Source organism: Rhineura floridana, chromosome 9, assembly GCF_030035675.1.
Source record: "Rhineura floridana isolate rRhiFlo1 chromosome 9, rRhiFlo1.hap2, whole genome shotgun sequence".
NCBI lineage: Eukaryota > Metazoa > Chordata > Lepidosauria > Squamata > Rhineuridae > Rhineura > Rhineura floridana.
In genome coordinates, this window is record NC_084488.1 from 65,192,023 (window position 1) to 65,216,364 (window position 24,342).

Consider the following 24,342-nt stretch of genomic DNA (forward strand, 5'->3'; position numbering starts at 1 on the left):
TGGAGCTACCAAGCTCATCTTCCTGTATTTCTGTGCAGGGATACATATTTTCAACATATAGCGCAACTCCACCTCCCTTTTTATTCCTTCTGTTCTTCTTGAACAAGTTGTATCCTTCAATCGCTGTATTCCAGTCATGGGAGTCATCCCACCAAGTTTCAGTTATACCTATCAAGTCGTAATTGCCCTCCTGTATTAAGAGTTCATGTTCGTCCTGCTTGTTTCCCATGCTCTGCGCATTAGTATACAGACATCGAAGACCATGTGATTTATGGCTTTGTTTCCTTACTACATTTTTCTGAGGGCTGTTACTTGGCCCTATTAGAGCCGGTCTCTTTGGTCCCGCTACCGTGCATAAGCCTTCATCAGTCGTTACCACCAAGTTTACGTCTCCCTCCCCTTTAGGATTCAGTTTAAAGCCCTCCTGATGAACTTCTCCATGCTGTGGCCAAACACATTCTTCCCAGTCCTTGTGAGATGCAACCCATCACTTGCCACAAGTCCATCTTCCAGGAACCATAGCCCATGGTCCCAGAATATAAATCTCTCACGTCTGCACCACCTTCGTAGCCATTCATTCACACGGAGTATTTTTCTTTCCCTTTCTACTCCTCTTCTAAGTACTGGAAGGATGGATGAAAAAACTATCTGGGCCCCAAAGTCCTTGAGTTTCCTTCCCAGAGCTTCAAAGTCTGATGTGATTTCTTCATAGCTCCGTTTGGCAGTGTAATTTGTTCCCACATGGATGAGGAGAAAGGGATACCTGTCGGTGGGCTTGATGAGTGATGGCAACCTTTCTGTCATATCTCTAATCCGTCCTCCTGGTAGACAGCATACCTGGCGAGTCCACAGATCTTCTCGGCATACTTGGGTTTCAATCCCACGCAGTAGGGAGTCTCCCACTACTAGTACTCTTCTCTTCTTGTTGTGGGGCGTGGTTTCATTGTCCCTGCTTCATTGAGCTTCAGCCTCTCGCTCGTTGTCGCACAGGGTCTCCTGTTATTCTTCCTCCACAGGCTGTCCTCCAGTCTCCTCTTCGAGTGATTGAAAGCGGTTCCACAGCTCCACTGGTGAAGGGTGTTTTCTAGCTCTTCTGCTCCTGTCACCCTTTCCCACGGAGTTTCCTCCACTTCATTATTCCTCTCCAAAGCAGTCTCCTCTTCTGCTATCACATGCTGTTGCTCCTCCACCTCCACTTCTCTTTGCTGCTGTTGTTCCAGTGTTCTGTCTAAGAACTCTTCATCTTCTCGTATAGTCCTCAGTGTGGCCACTCGCCATTCCAGGCCTCTCACCTTTTCTTCCAACAGTGCCACGAGCTTGCACTTGTTACAGGTGTACGCCATGTTGTTCTCTGGCAAGAAAACAAACATGGCACACAACTTGCAGGTCACATCCACTGGAGAATCCTTCCCGTTCATACTCTTTTCTAGCTTTTGTTTTTTCTAACTACTTCTTTTGGAGTAGCCTGTGCTTTGTCCTGTCCTACTTCAGGGTAAACTTGAGAGTCCCACTAGTATGCAGTGTGCTGTACAAGGAAAATTAGTAATTTGTTTTTTTTTGTTTTTGTTTTTTATGGACCTCCCCCTTGACCTCCCCTGTTGAACTCCTTTGTCAAACTCCTGTTTGCTCTGCCTGTTTGCTCGCTCTGTTCGCTCGCTCTCTGAAAGCAATGGATGGATGGAACATTGCACAGATACACAATAGCTTGGAAGGAAAAAACCATGGCAACTTTCATTGGAACTGAATCGCATAACAAGAACAGCACTTGGCTGTAGGAAAAAATGAGCAAAGCCCAAGTTGTGATGAAATATCCCAATCCTGCAGTCAGATTACTTTTAGGAAAAGCTAGCACAAGGCCAAGCTGATTGTATAGCTGTAACATAGCCCGACCACTACTCAAACATTGGGGGCATGGTTACCTTTCTGGTAGTGGAACCATTCCAAGAAATACATTGTTCTCAGAACAGCTTCATTATTGGATGCAGATAACCCATCCAGTCTCCTCTGCCTATGCCTTGATCTCTGCTCATCAAGGGCCAATTGTGAGTGCATGATTATAATATTATAGTAGGGTTTAAACCCCCCCCCCCGAAGACAGTGAATCACTGCAAGAAAAACAAAACCTTCATCCCATAGCCAGTCAAGGATCTCTGAAAAGAAATACTTCCCAACCCAATTGCCTGGTGAATAGCAATGGCAATGGTGAGCCTGGGAATAAAATCAGCAACTTTGCAGAGAATTGTATTCTTACTCCCAGGCAACCCTGTAGGCTGCTTCAAAACCACAGCAAAGAAATCTCCACTCCAGTTCACCATTGCCCTTCTCCCAAAGGAATGTGAGTGAAGCATCCTACCCAACCTGGGTTTTAGTGGAGTCTTTCCTTGTAAGCAGGGCTGCTCTGCTGCCCACCACAGTGTGAGTGAAACTTACTGCTGTTATTTCGGGATCGGGCTGGCCATTTCTCCTCCCAAAGTTAGCCAAAATAGGTTCCCATTCAAATGTACGACGTGCCATTTACCACCCATTAGGCATTTTTCCAACACCAAGATTGTATAGTAACTGGTCCCAGTGCAGCTATATGCTTGTAGGTTGCCTGCTAAATTATTTAGGTATGCATCTAAAAACTAGAGCTGTATTGAAAAAGCTACTGTGCTTTCAATTTCACTCTCATTTTTTATTTTCTCTAATTCTAATTTTTTATATCTTTTTGCAAATTTCAGCAATTTTTATTTTGTAAATGAGGTTTTGGATAGCTAGCCTGAGATCAGGGTGTGGAAATGGAGGTAAGGTGTTTAAATTTCACACACCAGTCCCTGCTAGTCAACAGGGAGCAGCATGTAGCACACGCATGTAGCCTCAAGTCCTAGGGTTGCATCTAATATTGTGCAAGTGGAAAACAGTCTCATGCTGCATATCTTCCTTTCCCTTCCTTCACCCAGCAGCTCCTGTTATCCCTTAAAACTCCTTTCCAGAAGGTCAAGAAAACCTTCTAAACATTGTGGACTGCGGTGGGATAGGAGTTGGCCTGAAAATCAGGCCAAGGAATCTTGTTCTCATTCCTCCTTCCCACGGCAGCCTTGGCAACACATCCCACAATGTTTTGGGATGCCCCCCCCCTTAAGAGGGCCTTTTTTGTGTGAATACAGTGGGGAGGGGAGGGAACAGGATAGATCCCTTGCACAAGCTGCTTCTCCTTGTACAGTATTGACATTTTTATGGGTTATAATTTGTCCTGAGGTCATCTGATATAGGGTAAGTAACAAATAAAATAGTAGTAGTAATAATAACAACAGCAACAACAACAATAACGACATTGGATATAACCCTAATGTTTGTTGATTGTTCTTTTTGAGTCACAAGTCTCTTCAAAATATAATATTATGACATGAACAGGCTGGTTGTTTCTACTAACAACACAAAACGGTAACACCTACATGGTAAGGAATGTTTGTAATTGACCAAAACAGTACAATCAATCATAATGGAAGAACTGCTGATTCTTAAGATGACCCATAGGACACCTGGTGTAGAGGCAGTATGGAAGAATCACTCTGTCTAATAGGTTAACAACCATCAGAACAGAAATCTTTAGTACGTTCATTGTGAAGCACAAATACAAATCAATTGATGTTTGAGCTGTCTTGAAATTCCTAACTGTAATATCATAGGTATCTCAATGGTTTTCCTAATGACAACTAGCTAGAAAACCCCTCCCCGCCTAATTTTTTTCAAGCCTAAAAGCAAGCAATTGCTATACGATAGTGAATAGAGTACACAGACCCTGAGAAAACTTTACAATCATATTAAAATAAATAAATGGGAACAGGAAAAACCAAGAATTAAAAGTATATCAGACAGTTTCATGCATATTACCATTAACGACGAGCAGGATTCCAAGTCATACATTAGTGAGAGGAGGAAATGCCCTTGTATTGGAAGGAGCAACCTACTTGTATCCTTTTTATCAAGATGCCAGATAATGCCTTGTGATAATATAAGTATGCATACTTATGGAGAGCATGCCAGCATGATGGTATTGCATTGAGTGGGCAGGAAGGGGAAGCAGCACTCCTGGGTCTGTCTGTCTGTCTGTCTCTGTCTCTCTCTCTCTGTCTCTCTCTCTCTCTCTCTCAAGTTGTATCCTGTCCTTCCTCCCAGAAGGAGCCCAGAGCGGCAAACAAAAACACTAAAACTACTTTAAAACATTTTAAAAACAAAACTTTAAAATATATTAAAACAAAACATATTAAAAATATTAAAAAAGTATTTAAAAAGCAACATTAAAAACATCTTAAAAAGCAATTCCAGTGCAGATGCAGACTATTTTTCTGTCTCTACTTAAAAGGCTTGTTGAAAGAGGAAGGTCTTCAAGAGGCATCGAAAAGATAACAGAGACGGTGCCTGTCTAATATTTATTGGGAGAGAATTCCAAATTGTCAGGACAACAGCACTAAAGGTCCACTTCCTATATTGTGCGAAATGGACCTCCTGATAAGATGGTTTCTGCAGGAAGCCCTCACTTGCAGAGCTCAGTGATCGACTTATATACCCATCAACTGGGTATATAAGGAGTAAGACGATCTTTCAGGTATCCTAGTCCCAAGCTATGTAGGGCTTTGTACATCAAAACTAGAACCTTGAAATTGGCCCTGTAGCTAATGAGCAGCCAATGCAATTCTTTCAGCGGCGAGATGACATGTTGGCGATATCCAGTGAGCAGTCATGCCGCCACATTTTGTACCAGCTGCAGCTTCCAGACCAATCTCAAGAGCAGCCCCACATAGAGTGCATTACAGTAATCCAGCCTGGAGGTTACCAGTGCATGGGCAACAGTGCTCAGGCTCTCCTGCTCCAGAAATGGCTACTGCTGTCTTACCAGCCAAAGCTGGCAAAAGGCACTCCTAGCCACTGAGGTCACCTGGGCCTCTAGCAACAGAGATGGATCCAGGAGCACCTCCAGACTATGAACCTGCTCTTTCAGAGGGAGTATGACCCCATCCAAAGCATGGGCAATTGACCAATTATCCGAACTCGGGAACCACCAACCCACAGAGCCTCCATCTTGCTTAGGATTCAGACTCAGTTTATCAGCCCTCATCCAGCCCCCCAACAAGTCCAGGCACCAGTCCAGGGCTGGCACTCCTGATTCAGGAGAAAAAGAGCTGGGTATCATCAGCATACTGCTAACACCTTGCCCCAAATCTCCTGATGACTACTACCAAGGGCTTCATATAGATGTTAAACATCATTGAGGACAAGATGGTATCCTGCAGCACCCCACAACACAACTGCCAGAGGGGGGCAAAAGACAATCACTCAATGCTATTTTTTGAAAATGACCCTGGAGGTAGGACCAGAACCACTGTAAAATAGTGCCTCTGATACCCATCTCACCAAGTCAGCTCAGAAGGATACCATGGTGAATGGTGTCAAAAGCCACTGAGAGGTCAAGAATAATAGGGTTGCAATTCCCCTGTTCTTCTCCCAATAAAGGTCATCCATTAGGACAACCAGGGCTGATTCAGTCCCATAACCAGGCCTGAACCCAGATTGGAATGGGTCAAGATAATCTGTTGCATCCAAGAGTACTTGCAATTGCTGTGCCACAACCCTCTCAATCACCTTCCCTAAAAAGAGAGTATTTACGACCTGGCTGGAGTTTTCACAAACCAGTGGGTCCAGGGTGGGCTTTTTCAGGAGTGGTTGGATCACTGCCTCTTTCAGGGTGGTTGGGACCACTCTCTCTTGCAAAGACGTGTTGACCACACCCTGCATCCACTCGGTCATACCTTCTCGGCGAACTTTAATGAGACCAAAAATGCAACCCTTGGTAAAACATTTAAGGGAAAGTATCAACTTTTATTTTTTAAAAAAATTATTTTATTCTGCATAGCGTAACAATACGTTTTTTTCCCAACTCTAACATGTCTGCTCAAAACTACATTTCAGCCTAAAAGCATTATTTGGCTACAGAAGATTCATATCCATCCCTAAGAATACAATTTAAATTCATCTTGAAAGCAATTATATGCATGTATATTTGCACAACTATTTAAGAATATGTAATATTAGAGTAGACTTGAAGTTTAATAACCTTTTTTTCCTTTCTAGAAGAAAATTCCACCTCTTCCCCGCGCGCGTGTGTGTGTGTGTGTGTGTGTGTGTGCGCGTGCGCGTGCGTGCGTGCGTGCGTGCTCTTAGGTCAAAGTGGATGATCACGCATGTTGCATTTTACAGTGCAATTAGGTATTTCCAATATACTTACTTGTAAAGAATGCTTGCAAAACCTCAAAGGATTTAGGCACCTGCTAAATTTACACAATGTGCAAGAAATATTGGAAGTACATTTCCCACAATGTCAAGCTTTCTAATCATGAGTGAGTGACCTTGTAGTAACATATTGTCTTTTCTTTTTAAATATAAACTTAGCAGATCATTGAATAATAAACATTTGTGTTCTATTATGATAGTTCCCAAGGATGGCCTCAAGAGCCAAGCTGCATTTGAAGAAATGAGGGCAAATTACATTAAAGAGCTGAGGAAGATGGTAACTAAACATCCAAACAGTTCTGGGCAAAGTTGGCAGCGATTTTACCAACTGACAAAGCTCCTGGACTCCATTCACGATGTAAGTAATTGGCTTGATAGTATGGAGGAGACTGTTATATAGGAATCAAATAAATAAACCCTGTGACTGAAATTATTTGGTATTAAGATGCCCTATTAATAAAAAGCTGAGAAGATACAAGTTTGTCAGTGCAAAAGGTGAGAAGATACCTGTTCATCAGTACAAATGGTGAAATGGTATACAAACTTTGCACATTGATGGTAGAACTAGAAGAGATATTGATCAGGTGCCTGCTGCCAACTCCCCTTTCTTTCCCCAAAATGTTTAGTTAATGCATTATACAAACCAATGCCCTTTAATCATTCATCTCCCCTCCCATGCCACCCCTGGCAACCCACAACATGATTACATCACACCATATAGGAAACACACAACATAATTTTCTCACATCATACATTTTCCTTACTTAATATTAGGAGAAGAAGAGAGAGTGGATTCAGGATACTATACTGAGTTGCATCCACATGATCAGTGTTATTTCTTGTTCAGTTAACAAGCAGCAGGAAAAAATAAACCAATTTGTGGATTTTGGTGTAGAAAATGGGTTATATCAAATAGTGACTTTACCATAGTAGAAAGGGCTTTTACTAACACAGATAGGGGCACCTGACGTTCACCAGTACCCACACCTTGCAACGTGTACTGCAGTTTTCTGTGCCATTTCCTATATTGTTGCAGAGCATTCCCTAACCTTCAAGAGCAGCTTTGGGAATGGGGAACAGACAAGGTGGACGGTGGGGGCAGGTTGGTGAAAATTGGGTGCCTCAAGTTGCACAAGTGGAAGCACTTTCATAAAGCTAAAGTTGCCACTGGATACAACCCTGAGTGAAAGCTACTTTCTGGGCTTATTGAATAAAAGATCTGCTTATGTGTTGGGAGAAATAATTTCATGAGTAATGTTCTGCAAGCAAGAGCACTGGAGGATAATTTTGAGTTATCAAATGGTTTCAAACAGAAAAAAACGTTCATGAACTAAACTTATGAGTCAGTGCAAGTCAATTTCAGGCACTGGATTAGAATTCCATTGAAATGCAATGCCATAATTACAAATGTTGAAAATCTTCATATATGAAACCAAGTTTTCATTTGTTGTTGAAGCCCTCTCCCCTCCATGCAAGCTGCAATTCACAGCCCATCTTGTTTCTGAGCAGTCTTACTGAAGTCCATGGAGCCATTTCAAAGTAGGGTTATTTGTGAGTAGTACCTTCAGTCTTTCTTTTTTTTTTTTTTTTTTTTCAATAATTTTTATTCAGATTTTCATAAAACATACAAGACAAAATCATAAAACATTCAAAGACAAAAAACAAAATCAAAAATAGTTAAACAAAAAGAAAAAAAGAAAAGAAGAAAAAAAAAAAAAAACAAAAAAAAAAAATAAAGAGTAAAATATTGACTTCCCATTTGTCAAAGATCAAATCAGTTATAAGTCTATAATATATAGCAATCCTGTCTCTTAAGTCATATTATAAAATCACTTTCCTCCAGTAGTTATCTTACTTAATCATCAAATCTCATAAACATTACTTTATTCTTTCCACAAAAAGTCAAAGAGAGGTTTCAATTCTTTAAGAAATATATCTATCAATTTTTTTTTCCAGATAAGCATATCGATTAATCCATCTCATTACTAATTATGATAATCTTATTGTCATAACCATAGTCAAAATAAACATTTCAATTAATCCATCACATCAGAATCTGTTAGGTTCAGTAATTTCAGTAGCCATTGTTCTATTATCTCTATTAGTTCCATTTTCCATCTTCCATCTTCAGTAGTCTTGTTAAGTCCAGTAATTTCAATATCCAATCTTCCATTATCAGTATTCCATAATAATCTTGCTGTCAAAGCCATAGTCATATAATAAGAGTCTGATGGGAATTACCTCTATCCCAAATATTTTCTTGCCATCCATTCTGAATAAGTTGCTGAAATACTGCTGTAAAATCATATCTCTGTTCTTTTTTTCAAAATACACTGGGTCATCTCTTAAAAGTTTTTCCATTGTCACATGGCTGCAGTTAATTCCATAGATTTTCTCTATATTGGGCTCCATCACATCATTCCAGTCCAGAAGATAATCCATGCCATTGATAACTTTATCTCTAGAATCTTCATTAATTTCTTCAGAGATAACATTAAGTTCCAAACAATAGATTTTATTTCTAAAGTCCATAGACTCCAAATCTTGTTCCTGTTCCACGTTTGTTCCAATCTCCGGGATCTCCTCTCTCACAGGGACCCCTATTCCAGTCTCCAGGGTCTCCTCTCTCACAGGGACCCCTATTCCAATCTCCGGGGTCTCCTCTCTCACAGGGACCCCTTCCAGGGTCACCTCTCTCACAGGGACCCTTATATCTTTAATCTCCTGCTTCATTTTACTCAATTCAATTTTCGTTATCTCAATCTCATTCATTATTCTCTGAAACATAGTTATTTCCAGATTCTCAGCCACTTTCTTAATTGCCATTTTAAAAGAAAAATATAGGAAAACCACTTCTTATTTCAGCAACAATTGGGTTAATACTCCAAACTTGGTGACATCACAGTATAAACAGAGCAGACAGCCTTATCTCTCCAATAGTTAAGTAAACAAAATGCAGTTCCCAGGATCGAAGCAATTAATGGCAATCGTCAAGAAACAGATTCGTCAAAATAAAATAGACCAAAAAGAGAGTAGTCTCAAAACAGTATAATATTTTTCAAAATAAAAATCTGGAATAGAAATCCCTCTTCTGTGTGTATCTTTAGAATGCAAATCCAGGACAGCTTTTTGCAACAAAAACAGAGATAAGCTATTAATTAGTGCGTAGCAGAGAGAAGTTACGGCTCCCCAGTGAGATGTCAAAAACCGATCAATCTGGCAAATCTCTTTTAAACAGCAACAATTTAAGTCAAGTAAAAGAAAAATATAGAAAGAAGGGTGCTTGCCTGTTAGTGCGTTCTCTCTTAGAAGATAAGATGAACTTTCGCTTTAACAGATAGAGCTTGCTGTTGAAAATCCGTCCCACCTTCGTCGGCTGGACCTCGTCCCATAAATTAATGAGATCTGGTCGTCCCAACAAAAATAGGCTTTGAGGTTAATCTCTTCGTTTCTCCCTACCCGGGAGAAGTTTAATCAGTCAAAAAAAAAAGAAAAAACTGACTGATATATCTGAATAAGCTTCTTTTGAGGCAGGAGCCCGTCTCAAAAGCAGGCACAGGCTAAGTCACCCTTCCCGGAAGTCAGTACCTTCAGTCTTTCAAGACAATGTAGATTTTTTTGGAACCAGAATGAGTCAATCATATGTGAATGTTAAAATTCAGTACTTATTTAAATGTATTATTATTGACATAATTCCCAACTTATTCAAAGGGATTTTGGTTTCTTTATAGCTTCTATTTTGTAGAACTACCAGTGACAAGAAGAGAGCCTATTGTTAAGTGTCTCTTTAAATCTGTTACATTGTACAGCAAAAGCAAGCAAGCTCTTCAACTCCATTCTTATGATGTAGTAGGGAAATACGCTTTTGGTACACATGCTGTGCATAGAATCTTTGCCCTCAGTATGTGAGAGGCCGCATATAAATGTGGCTCTTTGTACTTGACTGGCTTATTTGTGAAGACGCAATACAGTATGGTGCATTTCAGGTCAAATCTGTACGAAAGCCTGAGGTCTGTTTAAAGAACATACATATGGAATTATTTGTCAAGTAATGTGCTGTTAATTAAAACACTGAAAAATCTCGGTGGGAGTCAGAGTATTATTAGTACTGCAGTAACAGCTCATTCTTTTGAGACTAGCTTTTGCTTTTGAGGCAGGGGGAGTAGATGGGTTTTCTGCTCAACATCATCTTGCTCTGCAAACCAGATTAGTTAAAAGTCCTTGGATTAAAGCCAGTAGACTTGTACTGAAGTCAGTGAATCCAAGTCAGCATCAGTTCAAATACTTCAGGTTTACTGGATTGTGCAGCAGGCTGCCTGAAAGCTGGAATGGAGTATGTGCGTGCAATATTTTGAACCATGTCAGGAAAGTAGTGCAGTGTAGTTCAGAGCCGGAACTCAGTATACTCTCCATATATAATTGGACTGATTTTAACAAGCAGTGGGGATGGGGGGGGGAGATCTTATTTGTGGGTTGTTCTACTGCCTGAAATGTGTTGGCAGACACTCCTACAAAAAGCTTTCCATGTGGCACTCCTCCATGCTGATGCATTGCAATCAGCCACACACGAGTAGCAGCATGTAAGGAATGGATCAAAATGAGAGCTTCTTTGGGACAGACATGGTATAGTCTCACCTCAAGATGAATATGGGAGATTAACAATTCCCAAGTACCCCCACAATAGAATCTCTGTTTATATGGAAACGTAATGTGTAAGGGAAAAAGAACTCAGGGAGGTGTACTCTTGTCCAAATGCTTGAAATAGATCTGAGGCAGTAACTCCCTAAGAGCACAATGCTATATAGTGCCAATAGCTACCTAAATTTATAACAGTTTCTAACTTTCTTGGCCACCTGTTGGAGGCAGTGTGCCTCTGAATACCAGATGCTGGGGATCACAAGTGGAGAGAGGTACTATGGCATTCAGGTCCTGCTTTCGGGCTTCCCATAGGCATCTGGCTGGCCACTATGAGAACAGGATGCTAAACTAAATGGGTCATTGGTCTGATCCAGCGCTGTTTTCTTATGCTCCAATGTTAGAATTGTCTAAGGGTTATGTGGAGACAGGCAGCACAATCCTATGCACACCTACTCAGAAATAAGTCCCATTGACTTCAGTGGGGCTTACTCCCAGGTAAGTAGGTTGCAGTCTGTGGAAAAGCAGAATAAGAAAAATAAATAAATAAAACAACACAATACTTTATAATATAGGGAGCCCAAGCAAAGGGAATTTTACATTGCTCAGTGGTTTTAATTGGGCTTCCACATGGTGAACATATGTGCATGCAAAAAAGTGCCAAGGAGTGGAAATATTCCCTGAAAGAAAAGGTCAGCAAATAAGAATTTTAAAACATCAGCACCTTATCTGCAGAGCCCCTAAGCATTAGAAACAAAACAAAGCAATTATGGAACAGCATGAATTCAGACCTGCAGAGGTCACAGTGCTGATTAAGACAGATTTACGCTGATTTAAACCCCATGGTCAGTAGGATTAATATCTCAGTTCTGTGCATTTGCCCTAGTAGTCTCACCTGCAGCACCAGCTGAAGAACACTAGGGCACAATGCCTCGTTGGGACAGTGACTGGAACATATCCGACAGAAAATATTTGCAGGTAAATGCTTAAATAATTTCCATCCAAATATTTGGGCAGGAGAATAAAAGCCATAGTTAGTACTCCAAAAGAGAAGAAATTTTAATTAACATAATGGAAATTCCTAAAAAATGTACTGAGCATTGTATATAGTTGAGACAATCGGGGTTCTATTTCCACCCATTTCAGAAAGATTTTATGGTCAACCCCCCACCCCAACATCTGGTTCAGAGAGAGACAAAAAATATTGGCAGACATCTGAGTTCTGTGCACAGGCAACAGAAATACATGCCTGCCACTTGAGGTGGGGAGAATGAATGGCCATTTAGACACTGATATAGTCTTAATGATTGGATTGAATGGCTTACATCAGGTAGCATGTATCTAAAGCTCCTAATTGCTACAGAAGGAGAACTGCTTAGGAAGAAATTAAGTGGTGAGTGATATATGGAAGACTACTTCAAGAAGCCTGCAGCTAAATGCTGAAGTTCAAACTTCATTTGAAGTTAGCAGGCAGACTTCTGAAATTTTCTGTGAAAGGTGGGGAGGTCCATATGCGGATCAGGGCTTTCTCATCCGTCCTCCATGCTGCAGTCACCAGCGCACTCTCTCAAAAAGTTAATCCTGACGGAAAAGGGTGAGGGTGTAGCATGGTGGGTTGCCAGTGAAAGGGAGAGTTGGTGGAAATCATACGTGCCCCCTCTGCCCCTTGCACAAGCTCCTCTGGATACAGTTACTCATGTAGAGAAATTTGGAGGGTGGGCATAGAATATGTAGAGCAAGGATGGGGAACCTGCAGCCCCCCTGATGTGGTGGGGCTACAGTCTCCTTCATCCCTAACCTTAGATCATACTGGCTGAGGCTCATAAGAGTTGGAGACCAACAACTGGAAGGCCACAAGTTTCCCATCCTTGATGTAGACCAAGACATTTTTATCATCAGCAATGAAACCAGTCCCACAATATGTTTTGCTCCACACCTTTAAAAGCCATTTTCATGGTTTAATGAAAAGAAAAGGCATTAAAATGATGGCTTTTGTTTGGAGATTCTAAGCCTAAAATCCAGCCCTGGGACAATGAATATCACCTGTGACTACATTGGCTTAAGTGAATTGCACAATTCTAATTTCTGTTGATAGGAATATGGAAGAACTATTTGTTGATCTTCCACTGGAATGAAAGGAACAAAAACACAAACCCAGAGTTTTTGTTAACAGGGGCTCATCATTAAAATCTCTCACTGGTCTAGAAAACATAAACAAAATTTAAATTGATAAGGCCCAAAGTATTGTTATTGAACAGGTCCTTCAATTTTTGTTCCATTGATTTTGGTCCAGTGAGCTAATGGTGGTAATCAGAAAGGGACCAGAGTCAGACCAACAAATAAATTGGAAAGATTTACATTAATCAAAGTATAAACATGAGGAAAATATACAAACTCAGCAGTAATTGAAATATAAGAATAACAAGAATGTATGAAAATAAGATTAGATCAGCAAATAAACATAATTAACCAAACAGCTACCAATAAAGCATATATATTACTAAGGCTGGTTCAGAACAAATGACCAAGAGCACCTTCAGAAATTGAAGGAGGGATACGCTGAAAGCAAGAAATCCTTTCTCCTCTCAAAGAGAAGGCAAAAAGGGAAACTGGGCTCCAAAAAACTCAGAACAAACAAAAATATATTTGAAAAACTTGAAACTAAGCAAAAAATAATATTAAGCAAAGAAGACAACGTGAACTCTAGCACTGAGGTGCAGTCTCTTTTTGATCCCTCTACACCTTCCAAATTTCCTTTCTTCTGAGGCGCTCTTTTCTCTCACACTACCATTTCTACTAAAATTCAGTTCAGTATTGGTAAATGATGTTGGGGCAAACTCCTGTAAAGCAGGTGCTCTATTTTATTTTTAATTAATGAATTTTGGGGAGTGACATTTTCTCAAGCCTTATCAGAGCACAAGAGTTTTCATGAAGGTCAGTCAGAGCCTTGTATCTTCTTCAGCCTGGTACATGATCTCAGCTTGACTGAAGTCTCGACAAGCCTTCTGCCCTCATGTTCCAGCATTGGGGTCCAGACAGAGACATTTCTGCTCTTAAAACACTCATCAGGCCTCCTTAAGCCATGGTCCGGAATTGTGGTTTTTTGACCATAGTTTGCTTCCATTCCATTCCACAGCTTCTGAAGTGATAACCTTCCCCATGTGTGCAGATTTGCTCCTAAAGTTGAGCTGAGTAACAATTATATTAAGAGGTAGAAGCCTTCATAAGATATGAGAAGCTTGGTGTGGGTTGAACACAACTGCACAAATATGTTGCAGCATGAGGCTTATTTCTTTTCATAAATTAGGTTTAATACTGACATGACAATTCGCTATAATGTGGTAAGTATTTATTCAGGAATTACCAAAAAAATCATTGTAAGGCAACTAATTTATATACTACTAAATAAACACATTTTATAAAATAAACACATTTTATAAAATTATGTATACCAAATGACAAGTTACAATCCAGCTTTTATGCAGTTTTGCAGTGCAATCTTTTACAGGTCTACTCAGAAGCAAGTCCTATTTAATTTAGTGGATCTGTAAGGAATAGGATTGCAGCCTCTGTCCAATGGGGCCCTATGCCCACTTCAGTGGGGAATTAAACACATACTTAGATGTCTCTCCTGTAAGCCAGGGAGATTTCAAAGTGTTCAAGCTCTGGCTTGATCCTGAGCTTTGTTTGTATTCTTTGACTCAAGATGGTAGTTATTTATGCCTTACACTGCCACAATCCATCCATGCTCAATGACATTGCCTTACTTGTTCACCCAGGTTTGCAGGGTGTAGGTTTTAGCAAAGGAGCTAATATATTCAGCTGGTTTAAGAATGAATTATACTAGCAGGTTGCATTTAGCAGGAATACATCTTACAGCTGCTTAGACTTAGATTTTAAAGCCACATCTATTTGATATTAGACTGTAAGATTAAAGAACTGTCTTCATAATCTGATCACCAAACAACACCTGCTTTTTAAAAGGTCATCATCAGCCTTTATCTCTGTCCCATCACACTATTTAAAACAACATACATTCTGTTTAACAGTCAACATGAATCAGGGAATCTTAGCAGAAAAACCATCTCAGGCTCATGCAGTCAATATGTGAAGTAGTGTAAATTGCGGCACAGCTGTTAGATATACAGTTTTATTTTCCCGGATGATGTTGATTATGTTATAATTTCAAACTGTAATAAGTATGCAGTTGAACATGATCCCTAAAATAATTAAGAGCAATAACCTGGGACAATTCTGGAAAAAGTGGCAGCATTTGCTCAGTTGCCAGCAGAATATACTTACATTAAAGTTCACAAAAAGTGGATTTTCCTGCACCTTGCTTGGCCATATAACTTCTCATGTATTTATTTAGTTGTTTGTTACATTTATACTCCGCCTTTCTTTCACCATGGAATCCAAGGCAGCATACATGTAGTTCCCAGGTGGTCTCCCATCCAGGCATTGACCAGATCCAGACCTGCTTAGCTTCAGCAAGGTGGCCTCATAGACTGGGCTATGTATTAACGGGGATTTCTTCATTCTCTGAGGCAGGCTGTAGGCTCATTTTGGGTTTGGCTCTTGGCCACTTCCCTTCAAAGAATAAACTAGGAAAAGGAACATAGCCATCAGATACACATCAGTTGCACATCTACACACTCTGCTTGTTTAGAACTGATTTGTATTTATATCCCTCTTTTTTTTAACCCAAGGTAATGTGGGTTATAATCATTTAACATTTAAAAAATAAGCATCAAAATAACAACACAGGGAGATATCCAACTATATTCAGAGTAGGCCCATTGAAATCAATGGACTAAGTTGGATGTCATCCATAATCAATAAGCATTTCATTGCTATTGTCAGCCAGGGATTGAATTAGATTAAAATTGGTTTGCAATAGTGTCCTGCTGTCCGAGGAATAGTGCTTGAGACTCATGTCAAATAAGAAAGATAATATGAGCATTTATTTTAAATATGTGAGTTCTGGTCCTGTAGGCAGGCCACAGCACCTCATACATCGTCTTTCCACCATAAACAGCTGTGTTTTTCTTCCCACTTACATTTTTACACATCTTAGAAGATAAATATGTTTCAGAATTAACATGAGATGGATCCTAAGCATGTCTTTGAAGGTTTCTCATTATGGGAACCCAAAGGAATGAAATGGCACCAGTATTGCCAAGGCGCAAGACAGAATATTCTAGAATTTGTTGCTAAGATCTGCTGGTGTTAGCTGACACAAACATAACATTTATGAAGTAACGTCAACTTTATTTCTTTCTCTGATATGACATAATTGGAAGTGTAAGATTATTTATACTGATTAATGATTAATGGAGCCTTTGCTTTTTTCAAAAATCAAGAATGTAGTTGTAAAATACTGAAAACTGAATTATATAAGGTTTGTTTTTGAACATATAAGAGTATTCTGATGCATTCCAAATCATATGTCTTTATATACACAACATTATTAAACCAGAGGTGCATTCGGGGCTTTTGCACTGTTTGGTATAGAAAATGAAAGTGCCTTTTGCACTTGCAGTGCATTGCTCCTCCACAACAGGCAAATGGGGCCATGGACACAATTTTTGGTGGTCTTCTGGATCAGAGGACTCTTTTCAGAAACTGCACGATTATCCTTTGTAGAAGCCCTCATGTTGTCTTGGCAACATTGTTCCTATATATGCTCTCTTAAAAAGTGGTCAGAAAACCATGTTCAGAAGCAGGAGGAGCTATTGAGAGGCTGGCCTATCATTCAGAGACATGTCAAGCAAAGGAGAAATTAAATCTGTTCAGCACCTGTATGGGGAAGAATATAAAAGGAAAAATCCTTTTGAAATAAAAAAGTGCAGCATCCTGAAAGAGCACCTGGTGAAAGGTGCTTCTCAGAATAGAATGTTAACTTTCTGTATTACCGCCGTGCCTTCTGTTGAAAAAGGTGACCTTGTTGGAGAGAATCATAGAGCTGGAAGGAGCCTTGAAGTCTGCTCCAACTCCTTGTTCAATGCAGGATCTGCAGCACAGGATGTAGCTATGGACCCGTCCAGATGTCCTTTTTGTTGGACATTCATCATGATTTGTGGTTTTCATATTATTGGGCTAGTTATATATGATTGTGCATTAAATACCATTTGTGCCTGCAAACATTTTGGGCAGGTTATACTGCTTCAAGCTGCAATTGGTGCGTCCTGTAGTTTGCTACTAAAATCTTGTAACTTCATACCACAAATGCTCTGATTACTTTTTTTTTATTCCCACCTTGAATGCAATTTAGTGCAAGAGCAATGTGCCAAAATCTATCCACTTTTTTGTGATGTAGCCACACCCACATACTTTTTGTTGATGCATTCCTGTGGGCTTTTTTGTGGAAACAAGCCATCACAGCCTGATCATAAAAAAAATAAAATACAAAAGAAGTGTAGTGGCATGGCATCATAGTGCAACCAAAAATGGTTTGGAGCTGTTGGGAACACAAACAATGGAGTGAAATGGGGATGCAATAATGTGGGCACATTGGGGAAGCTTTGAAGAACTGATAAAGTGGAATGGTGTGGATGGTCCAGTATAAATCCACTTCAAGTGCATTATTAATGTGTCAATGACATGCTGCTGCATACATCTGCAATAAAGCAACAGTCTCCTGACAGTGATGTCAGCCAGTTTGCATACAGTTCCTTAGACTCTAATTTTAGAGATTTTCGTTTTAAATACATTTGCCAGGGAAAACATTTTCATTTTTCTTCCTTAGTTTTAAGGAAAACTATTTATTTAAGCATATTTAAGATAGAACTACACATTGTAACAAATGGAGCACCAAATTTAGGTACCCAAGTTCAACTAAGCATGTGTAAGCAGGCCATTCCGTGGCTACCTAGAGCAGGTACTCCTATTTCTATCTTCAGGTGTTCAGTGACAGAAACATCCATTCCCATACTCCTTTTGGTTGGGAAGATGTATGGAACTTGCACTATTGTCATTTTCTGTTTGGTTACATTTATGAATTTGTTTTAGGAACAGAAAACACCCAAAAGTACTGGAACAGCACCTCACAGACTTGTATTAGTGGAAAAACACGAGCAATGTATACTATTTCAGATTATTTTAATACTTAATTACAGAAGAAACATTCAAAATATTGTAGGAAGGCACAATAATTGGTGTTGGTCAACTTTATTTATTTACCACCCCTCCAAGTTACATTTCTGGCCCATTTAGGATGCTCAAAACTGTGTATAATATAAAATTAAAACAATGTCACCCATAAGCATTGATAACACTTTGTTACTTAAGTGCTAATAAAGTAGAATATACTTTTATTCTACAGAAAGATATTTTGGGGATTGCAGTGAGAAATGCAGTTATGTTTTCATATGAAAATGACAATTTTTTATTTTCAGTTTCATTTCCTCTTTTTGTAACATTAGTTACTGGTCCAAGCATGGAGAAGGTGCTATGAATTATTCCTTAATGGATTGGAAAACCAGTTCCCCTGAAGGTTGCCATTGCAGTAGCAATGCAAGTGATGGTAAACTAATGGAAAATGACATAGGGTGGTATCTAAGGCTGCAGTTCTGTGCACACTTACTTGGGAGTAAGTCTTATTGAACTCAGGGACTTACTTATGAGTAGACATGTATAGGATTGCTCAGTGAATCATACTCAGAATTGACCCATTGAAATCAATAGACTCCATTGATCTCGGTAATCGACTCTGAGCATGACTTAAGTCAGATACTACTCAGTATTCCATTAGTCCATGGACAATATTATAGCATATGCTTCTGAACAGAGTCAGTTAGCAAAAGTTAGATTACACACCCTTGTCTTGAAACGTTTGTTGCCTTCTTGATTTGTTTTATATAAGTAACCAAAAAATGAGCATAAACTATTTATAGAGAGACAAAATGATTGTTGAGAATAAAGGTAATGATTGTTAAAAATACTAGTTTAATGAGTCAAATTAGTCTAAAAATGTAATTTTGGAATAAATCACCCAAACCTTGCCTTCAGTGTTTCTGGTTGCATTACTAGAGTGATACCCATAAATAATATAATCTTGGGGCAATCAGGACCAACTTCATTCATCTAAATGCCTTGTTGGACACCTGAAACTCATAATCAGAAATATAGGGGAGGTGTCCAACTAAGTCGAACTCAGCTGACCCATTGATTTCAATGTCACCCTTGGTGTACATGTCATTACTTACACTGTTTGGTGAGCTGACAGAAGCAGAATTTGGAAACGGGAGCTTCTCTGTCATTGAGGGTTCCATTTGTTTCCGCTTCCCCCCCCCAATCTTTATGTAATTAGAACAAGTATTATTTGCCATAGACCAGGGATTTCAATGGAACTTAATCAGAACTAATTTTCTCTTGATTGGAACTACTCTTTACTAGCACACTCACTTTTTGTGGGGGAGGGGTAGTTTACTTTTGGGTACTTGTGAAACAGCAATTCTACTATGGGAATATGTTGCTTATAATGTTTGTTTTTGCATTATAAAACCTTTCTACATCCATTTTGATGCTCACCATTCCTGACCTTTTCCCCTGTTGCATTTCAGCTTGTCAGCGATTTGTTAGAATTCTGTTTCTACACCTTCCGAGAGTCTCAAGCTCTGAAAGTGGAGTTTCCAGCCATGCTGGTAGAAATCATCAGTGACCAGTTGCCCAAAGTGGAATCTGGGAATGCCAAGCCCCTCTACTTCCACAGGAAGTGACAAAAAATGTCTTAATGGAAAAAAAACTTTGCCTTAAGTTTCCCTGTGCTATTCCACACTCATGAAGGACCCAAGAAGCCACATTTACAATATGCTACATGAAATTGTTCAATGGTCTCTAAATAGTCTGAAAAAAACATAGAAAGGGTTTGGAGGACGGAAAGCAGCTTATCTGAACTAGGTGAGCAAAGTCATCAAGATGCATCACCCCCAATACCCCAACATTTAGAAAAAAAATGTTCCTGTTCCTCTGGATGAAAAGCCATATCTAGTCAAATAACTCTTTGATTTTGATATTTTAAGAGATGAACATTTTAAATATGCCATGTAGTTTCTGGTATTGTTTGCTTGTTTTAAAAGGGTTCAAGGACTAATATGAACTTTTTAAAAGCTTACTGTTGGTTTGCACATAAAACAAAGTCAATATGGGGCATTAATAATTGTACTATACACATACACACACACATAAATCCCTGGATGTGTAAAATAAATAATGGAGCATTTGGTGTGGAATAATCTTGGTATATTCACCTGCGGCATTTGTTATCCCATATTATCCATCATAGATTATCTACACTGTGTTAAGTGTTCATTTATTATTTAACTTGAAAGGGTAAGATGTTAAAACAAATGCCTCAGTTTCGATTTCTAGTATCTATTGTGCTGGCTTTAACAATAATTTTTCGCAGTCTTTTGCTGTATTGTACATTGCTGTATGTATAAATTGAAGGACCTGAAAAAAATGGTATAAGGAACTTTTGTAAATGATACCTAAAAATCTTTAATGGTTAATAGGATGAATGGGAAAGTATTTTTGGAAGAATTCTATTTTGCTGGAGACTATTTAATTACTCTTTTTGTCTAAACACAAGGTAATTTTTTTCGTAAAGTGAATTGTTCTGCATGCATAATGAACCGTTTACAGTGTATTTAAGAAAGGGAAAGCTGTGCCTTTTTAGCATCATATCTAATTTACCAGTGAGATTTACAGTGTCTGGTGTAAATAACTACCCATCACCATTTTAAGTTACAATTCTCCTTTTTTGTCCATTTACATCCATATTCCGCAGTATTTGTCTGCTTCTTTTACATGACCGGAACACACTGAGTTCTGCTTCATGCCTCTTTGTGTCTTTGCAGCTTTATGCACATTTCACATCTACCAAGATAAACTCCAAACAGCACAATCCACCAAGAAGTTATCCTGCTGAAGTGAATGGAGCTGTTCATTCATTTCAATGGACCTTCCTGAGGACAGTTTTCTGTTGGGTTGTGTCTAGAGTCTTCTCAAAGGCTTGTCAGTCCTGGGATGAAGTGAGATTCTGCCTGCCAATCTGTTTTAGTCTGAGGTCACAATCCAACAAACAGCTAGGCAAACTAGGCTGAAAAGCTTCATTCAGAAATGCATAGGATTGCACTCCTTGATTTCAGTGGGGCAGGTTGGGTGCCTAATTTTGTAACAAGAGAGGCTAAAGAGAGAAAGCTGAATAATAATTGTTTTTTGTTTTCAATTTGAAATGTACATAAACTACAAAAATTGGGGCTATAAATTTGAGAAAATAACATTTCAACATTCTAGATAAATTTTGAATGATTTAATTATGGGAGAGATGCTATTGACAAATATAGATGTGGGGGTGAGTGTTATACCTAGATCATAAACTTATTTGGAACGATGTGCTACTGACTTTGAGTACAATTTATTTCCTTGTAACTAACTGCTGCTCAGTTAGTAAAGTAATATTAATATTGTAACATCTTTACAAATCAGCTCTAAAACACAACTAACAAGTATTGACATGAAATTTTAAATCTGGATTTCTCTCAAAACTATCTTATAGGCTGAGATGATGTATCTTTCTAGGGATAATCATCATTATACATGTTATAAATTATTCAAACATTGGAGGATGCATTATAGAAACTTTCCTATGACCATTGATATTAAATACAGATATAAAGAGAATGATTGTCAGACTTATAATTCTGTATACTTGTGCCTAGGTAAAGTTTGAGAAAATTAAAGAAATCTTAACCAAGTCCGGGATCCAAGCCAAAGTTTGGATGTGCCCAGTGGGAACTCCCCCCAATTAATTAACAGATCCCTCTGATATGTCACAAACTGCTTTTGAAAATGCCCAGTTTCAAAAGTAGTTTTCTTTGTGGCATGGAGAGAAGAAGTACAAGCCCAAAGTCTCCCTTACACTTAGGAAGTAGTCTTTGGATCCTACTAATAAGTTCTCAATAATCAAGTGTGCATCAGATTCAGAAATTTGTATGCATGTTTGCATCTAACAAGCAAAATGCAACCATTACTACTACTCTTTTAAAACCACACATCTTATTGAATAGAAACTCTGCATAAGAATACACTTAAGAGTCAATTACACATGAATATATTATTTGCAGTTTTGGAAATCTAATTCATAAATCAGCTTCTTTGATCCGCACAGAAATATTAAAGCTGCTCTTCTAAAGTGATAAAAATTCACAGCATGCAGACTGGTTGTTTATAGTAAAGTGGTCACAAATCTCCCTTTCATTTACTTAAAAAAAAAACATACTGAAATTGGAATTTCAAATTATCCAGGTTTGATGTAAACGCAGTATGCTGCTTCTTTTTTTAATTAACGAAGTTACTGAATATTTTTTTATCTGAGTAACTTTGCCTGATTAAAATATTAAAGCCATATTCTTTTTTTTAAAAATCCATTGTTAGATGTCTGTCCCAATTCACATTGTTGTCTGATTGCTCTTATTTTTGTACCTTATTGCATTTAATCTTGGTTTGGTACAATTCATAATTCACAGAAAAGTCATAAGTAAAACACTACATTCGTTTAAAAAAATTTATATCTTTATGCAAAATATATGTCTGTCTTTGCAAACCATTGTAAGCAGATTATAATAAATCCTTTACTTCAATCACCTGGTTATGAAACCATTGATTATTGCTTAGAAATCATTGACGTGAAATTTAAATGAAAAAGGTATCAGGAGTACATTGTAGTTTAGAATGAAACAGGCTTCTGTCTCCTGCAAAGTAAGATAAACTTAACTTCAAAATGTCAAAATGATAAATTGTGTTGATTGAGTGTAATGATTTTGTGGCAATGACTGACTGAAGATATACAGCAAGAATATTGTATTCATAAGTAAAAATGTAAAATAGTTTTAATTTACTGCAGTGGGTATTTAAAAATAACATTGCATTGCAGTGTGTAACCATTTTGTTGCACAGAACAAAAGAAAAAAAGGACTAAAAGCTTGCAATATCAAAATCTTAATAAAATATAGTTTATAATCAATAATGCAAAAATCTAATTCACAGGGTGGTATTTTCACTGACTTTTAAAAACCTTTATGAATTTAACCCATTCTACATTTAATGCACTTTTGATTGTCTATTAAAGATGTGACTTTTTTATGAGAGAGATAGAAGGGGCTGCAATTTCATCTGGCAGGTGAATAACCTGATAGGCAGCAGTTACAATGCTAGGATTCTAAGAGTTGTTTCAGAGTTCATAGAGTTGCTGAGCACATTCCTCTCGGAACTTTGCACTTATGCAGGAGAAGTTCTTTGTGGATTGTGTCCCACTTATATATTACTAGATGAAAAATAAAGAGCAGGCAGCACTATGATGTAAAACATTTATGCATAAAAATGCATTAACAATTAGGGGCTTGCTTCTGTATGTTTAAACTTTTTGAATAAATAGAAAATTACTGTTTGGCCTTTATGTTAATGTCTTTAAGTACATATTTTTTATAAGTTGTATAAATATACACAAATTAAAATGGTGTGATTCCCAGTATTCCTTGCACTTTGATATCAATTGCACTAATCTGATGATGTACCTGTTCCTTTGGGAAGATACCCTTGAGTGAAATGCATTAGATGCAGTTTTCTTAATATTTTCCCCCTACACTTGCCTTTGTAATAAGGAGGGCTGTGATTATGTAACTTGCTTCACCTGGCTCCACTCAGCAGGGAATTTCTTTGAATTGTAGAATGGGACAAACTCTCCTTACTACCTTATCCTAATCATTTTACTTGGAGATCAGTGGAACCAGTATCTGAATAGGTTAGCCTTCAGGGTGCATCCTTAATTTAGTACCAGGTGCCAGATGGCTTCTGAAGATAGGTTTTCCGTTGTGTTTTCCATGTAGAGGAGGATATGAGTGTCTGTATGAGTTGGATAAGAATGTTTTGTGACGCAAAGACATGAACACTGAAGGGGCTGTCTTTTAAAGTTTATGTGGGGGGCAACATGGCAAAGATGCTCAGGAGCATCAAATCAATCCCTGTGGAAATGCAATGGGAACACCTCCAGTACAATACATAGACCATACCCAGTGCACAAAGATAGCACAAAGCTGAAAGAAAAACCATCTTAAGGCTCTCTCTCTAATATGCCACTGGAAATATACTTCTCCAAACTGGTTGCCACTTCATCGTTTTTGACCTTCTTGGTTATACAGCCATGTGAATGGCTGCATACTATAGCGATTATGGAATTTTCACATTCCACCATGTTAAACTGAAAATACCCATGCCACTCTGCTGCTTCCCATATGCTCATTTCAAAACAAAATCTTTAAAAATTTATAATCCTGAACTCAGAAACCTTAACAACCCTCTAAGTTTTCATGGCGATACACAAAATCCAGACTTTATTTTATTACATTTATATACCGCCCCTTAGTCGAAGCTCTC

The 24,342-nt window shown here is 38.5% G+C and overlaps 1 protein-coding gene across 5 annotated transcripts in view; it reads left to right on the top strand.

Annotated features, from left to right (window-relative positions):
* Window positions 1–23,365, top strand: part of NR3C2 (nuclear receptor subfamily 3 group C member 2) — a 211,452-nt gene extending 188,087 nt beyond the window's left edge. For all 5 annotated transcript variants that reach the window (XM_061584708.1, XM_061584706.1, XM_061584707.1 and 2 more), the window contains 2 exons: window positions 6,471–6,628; window positions 19,470–23,365. In XM_061584708.1, the coding sequence (XP_061440692.1) occupies window positions 6,471–6,628; window positions 19,470–19,625 (314 nt within the window). In that variant the 3' untranslated portion in view covers window positions 19,626–23,365. The remainder of the gene's footprint in view (window positions 1–6,470; window positions 6,629–19,469) is intronic.
* Window positions 23,366–24,342: the final 977 nt, after the last annotated feature.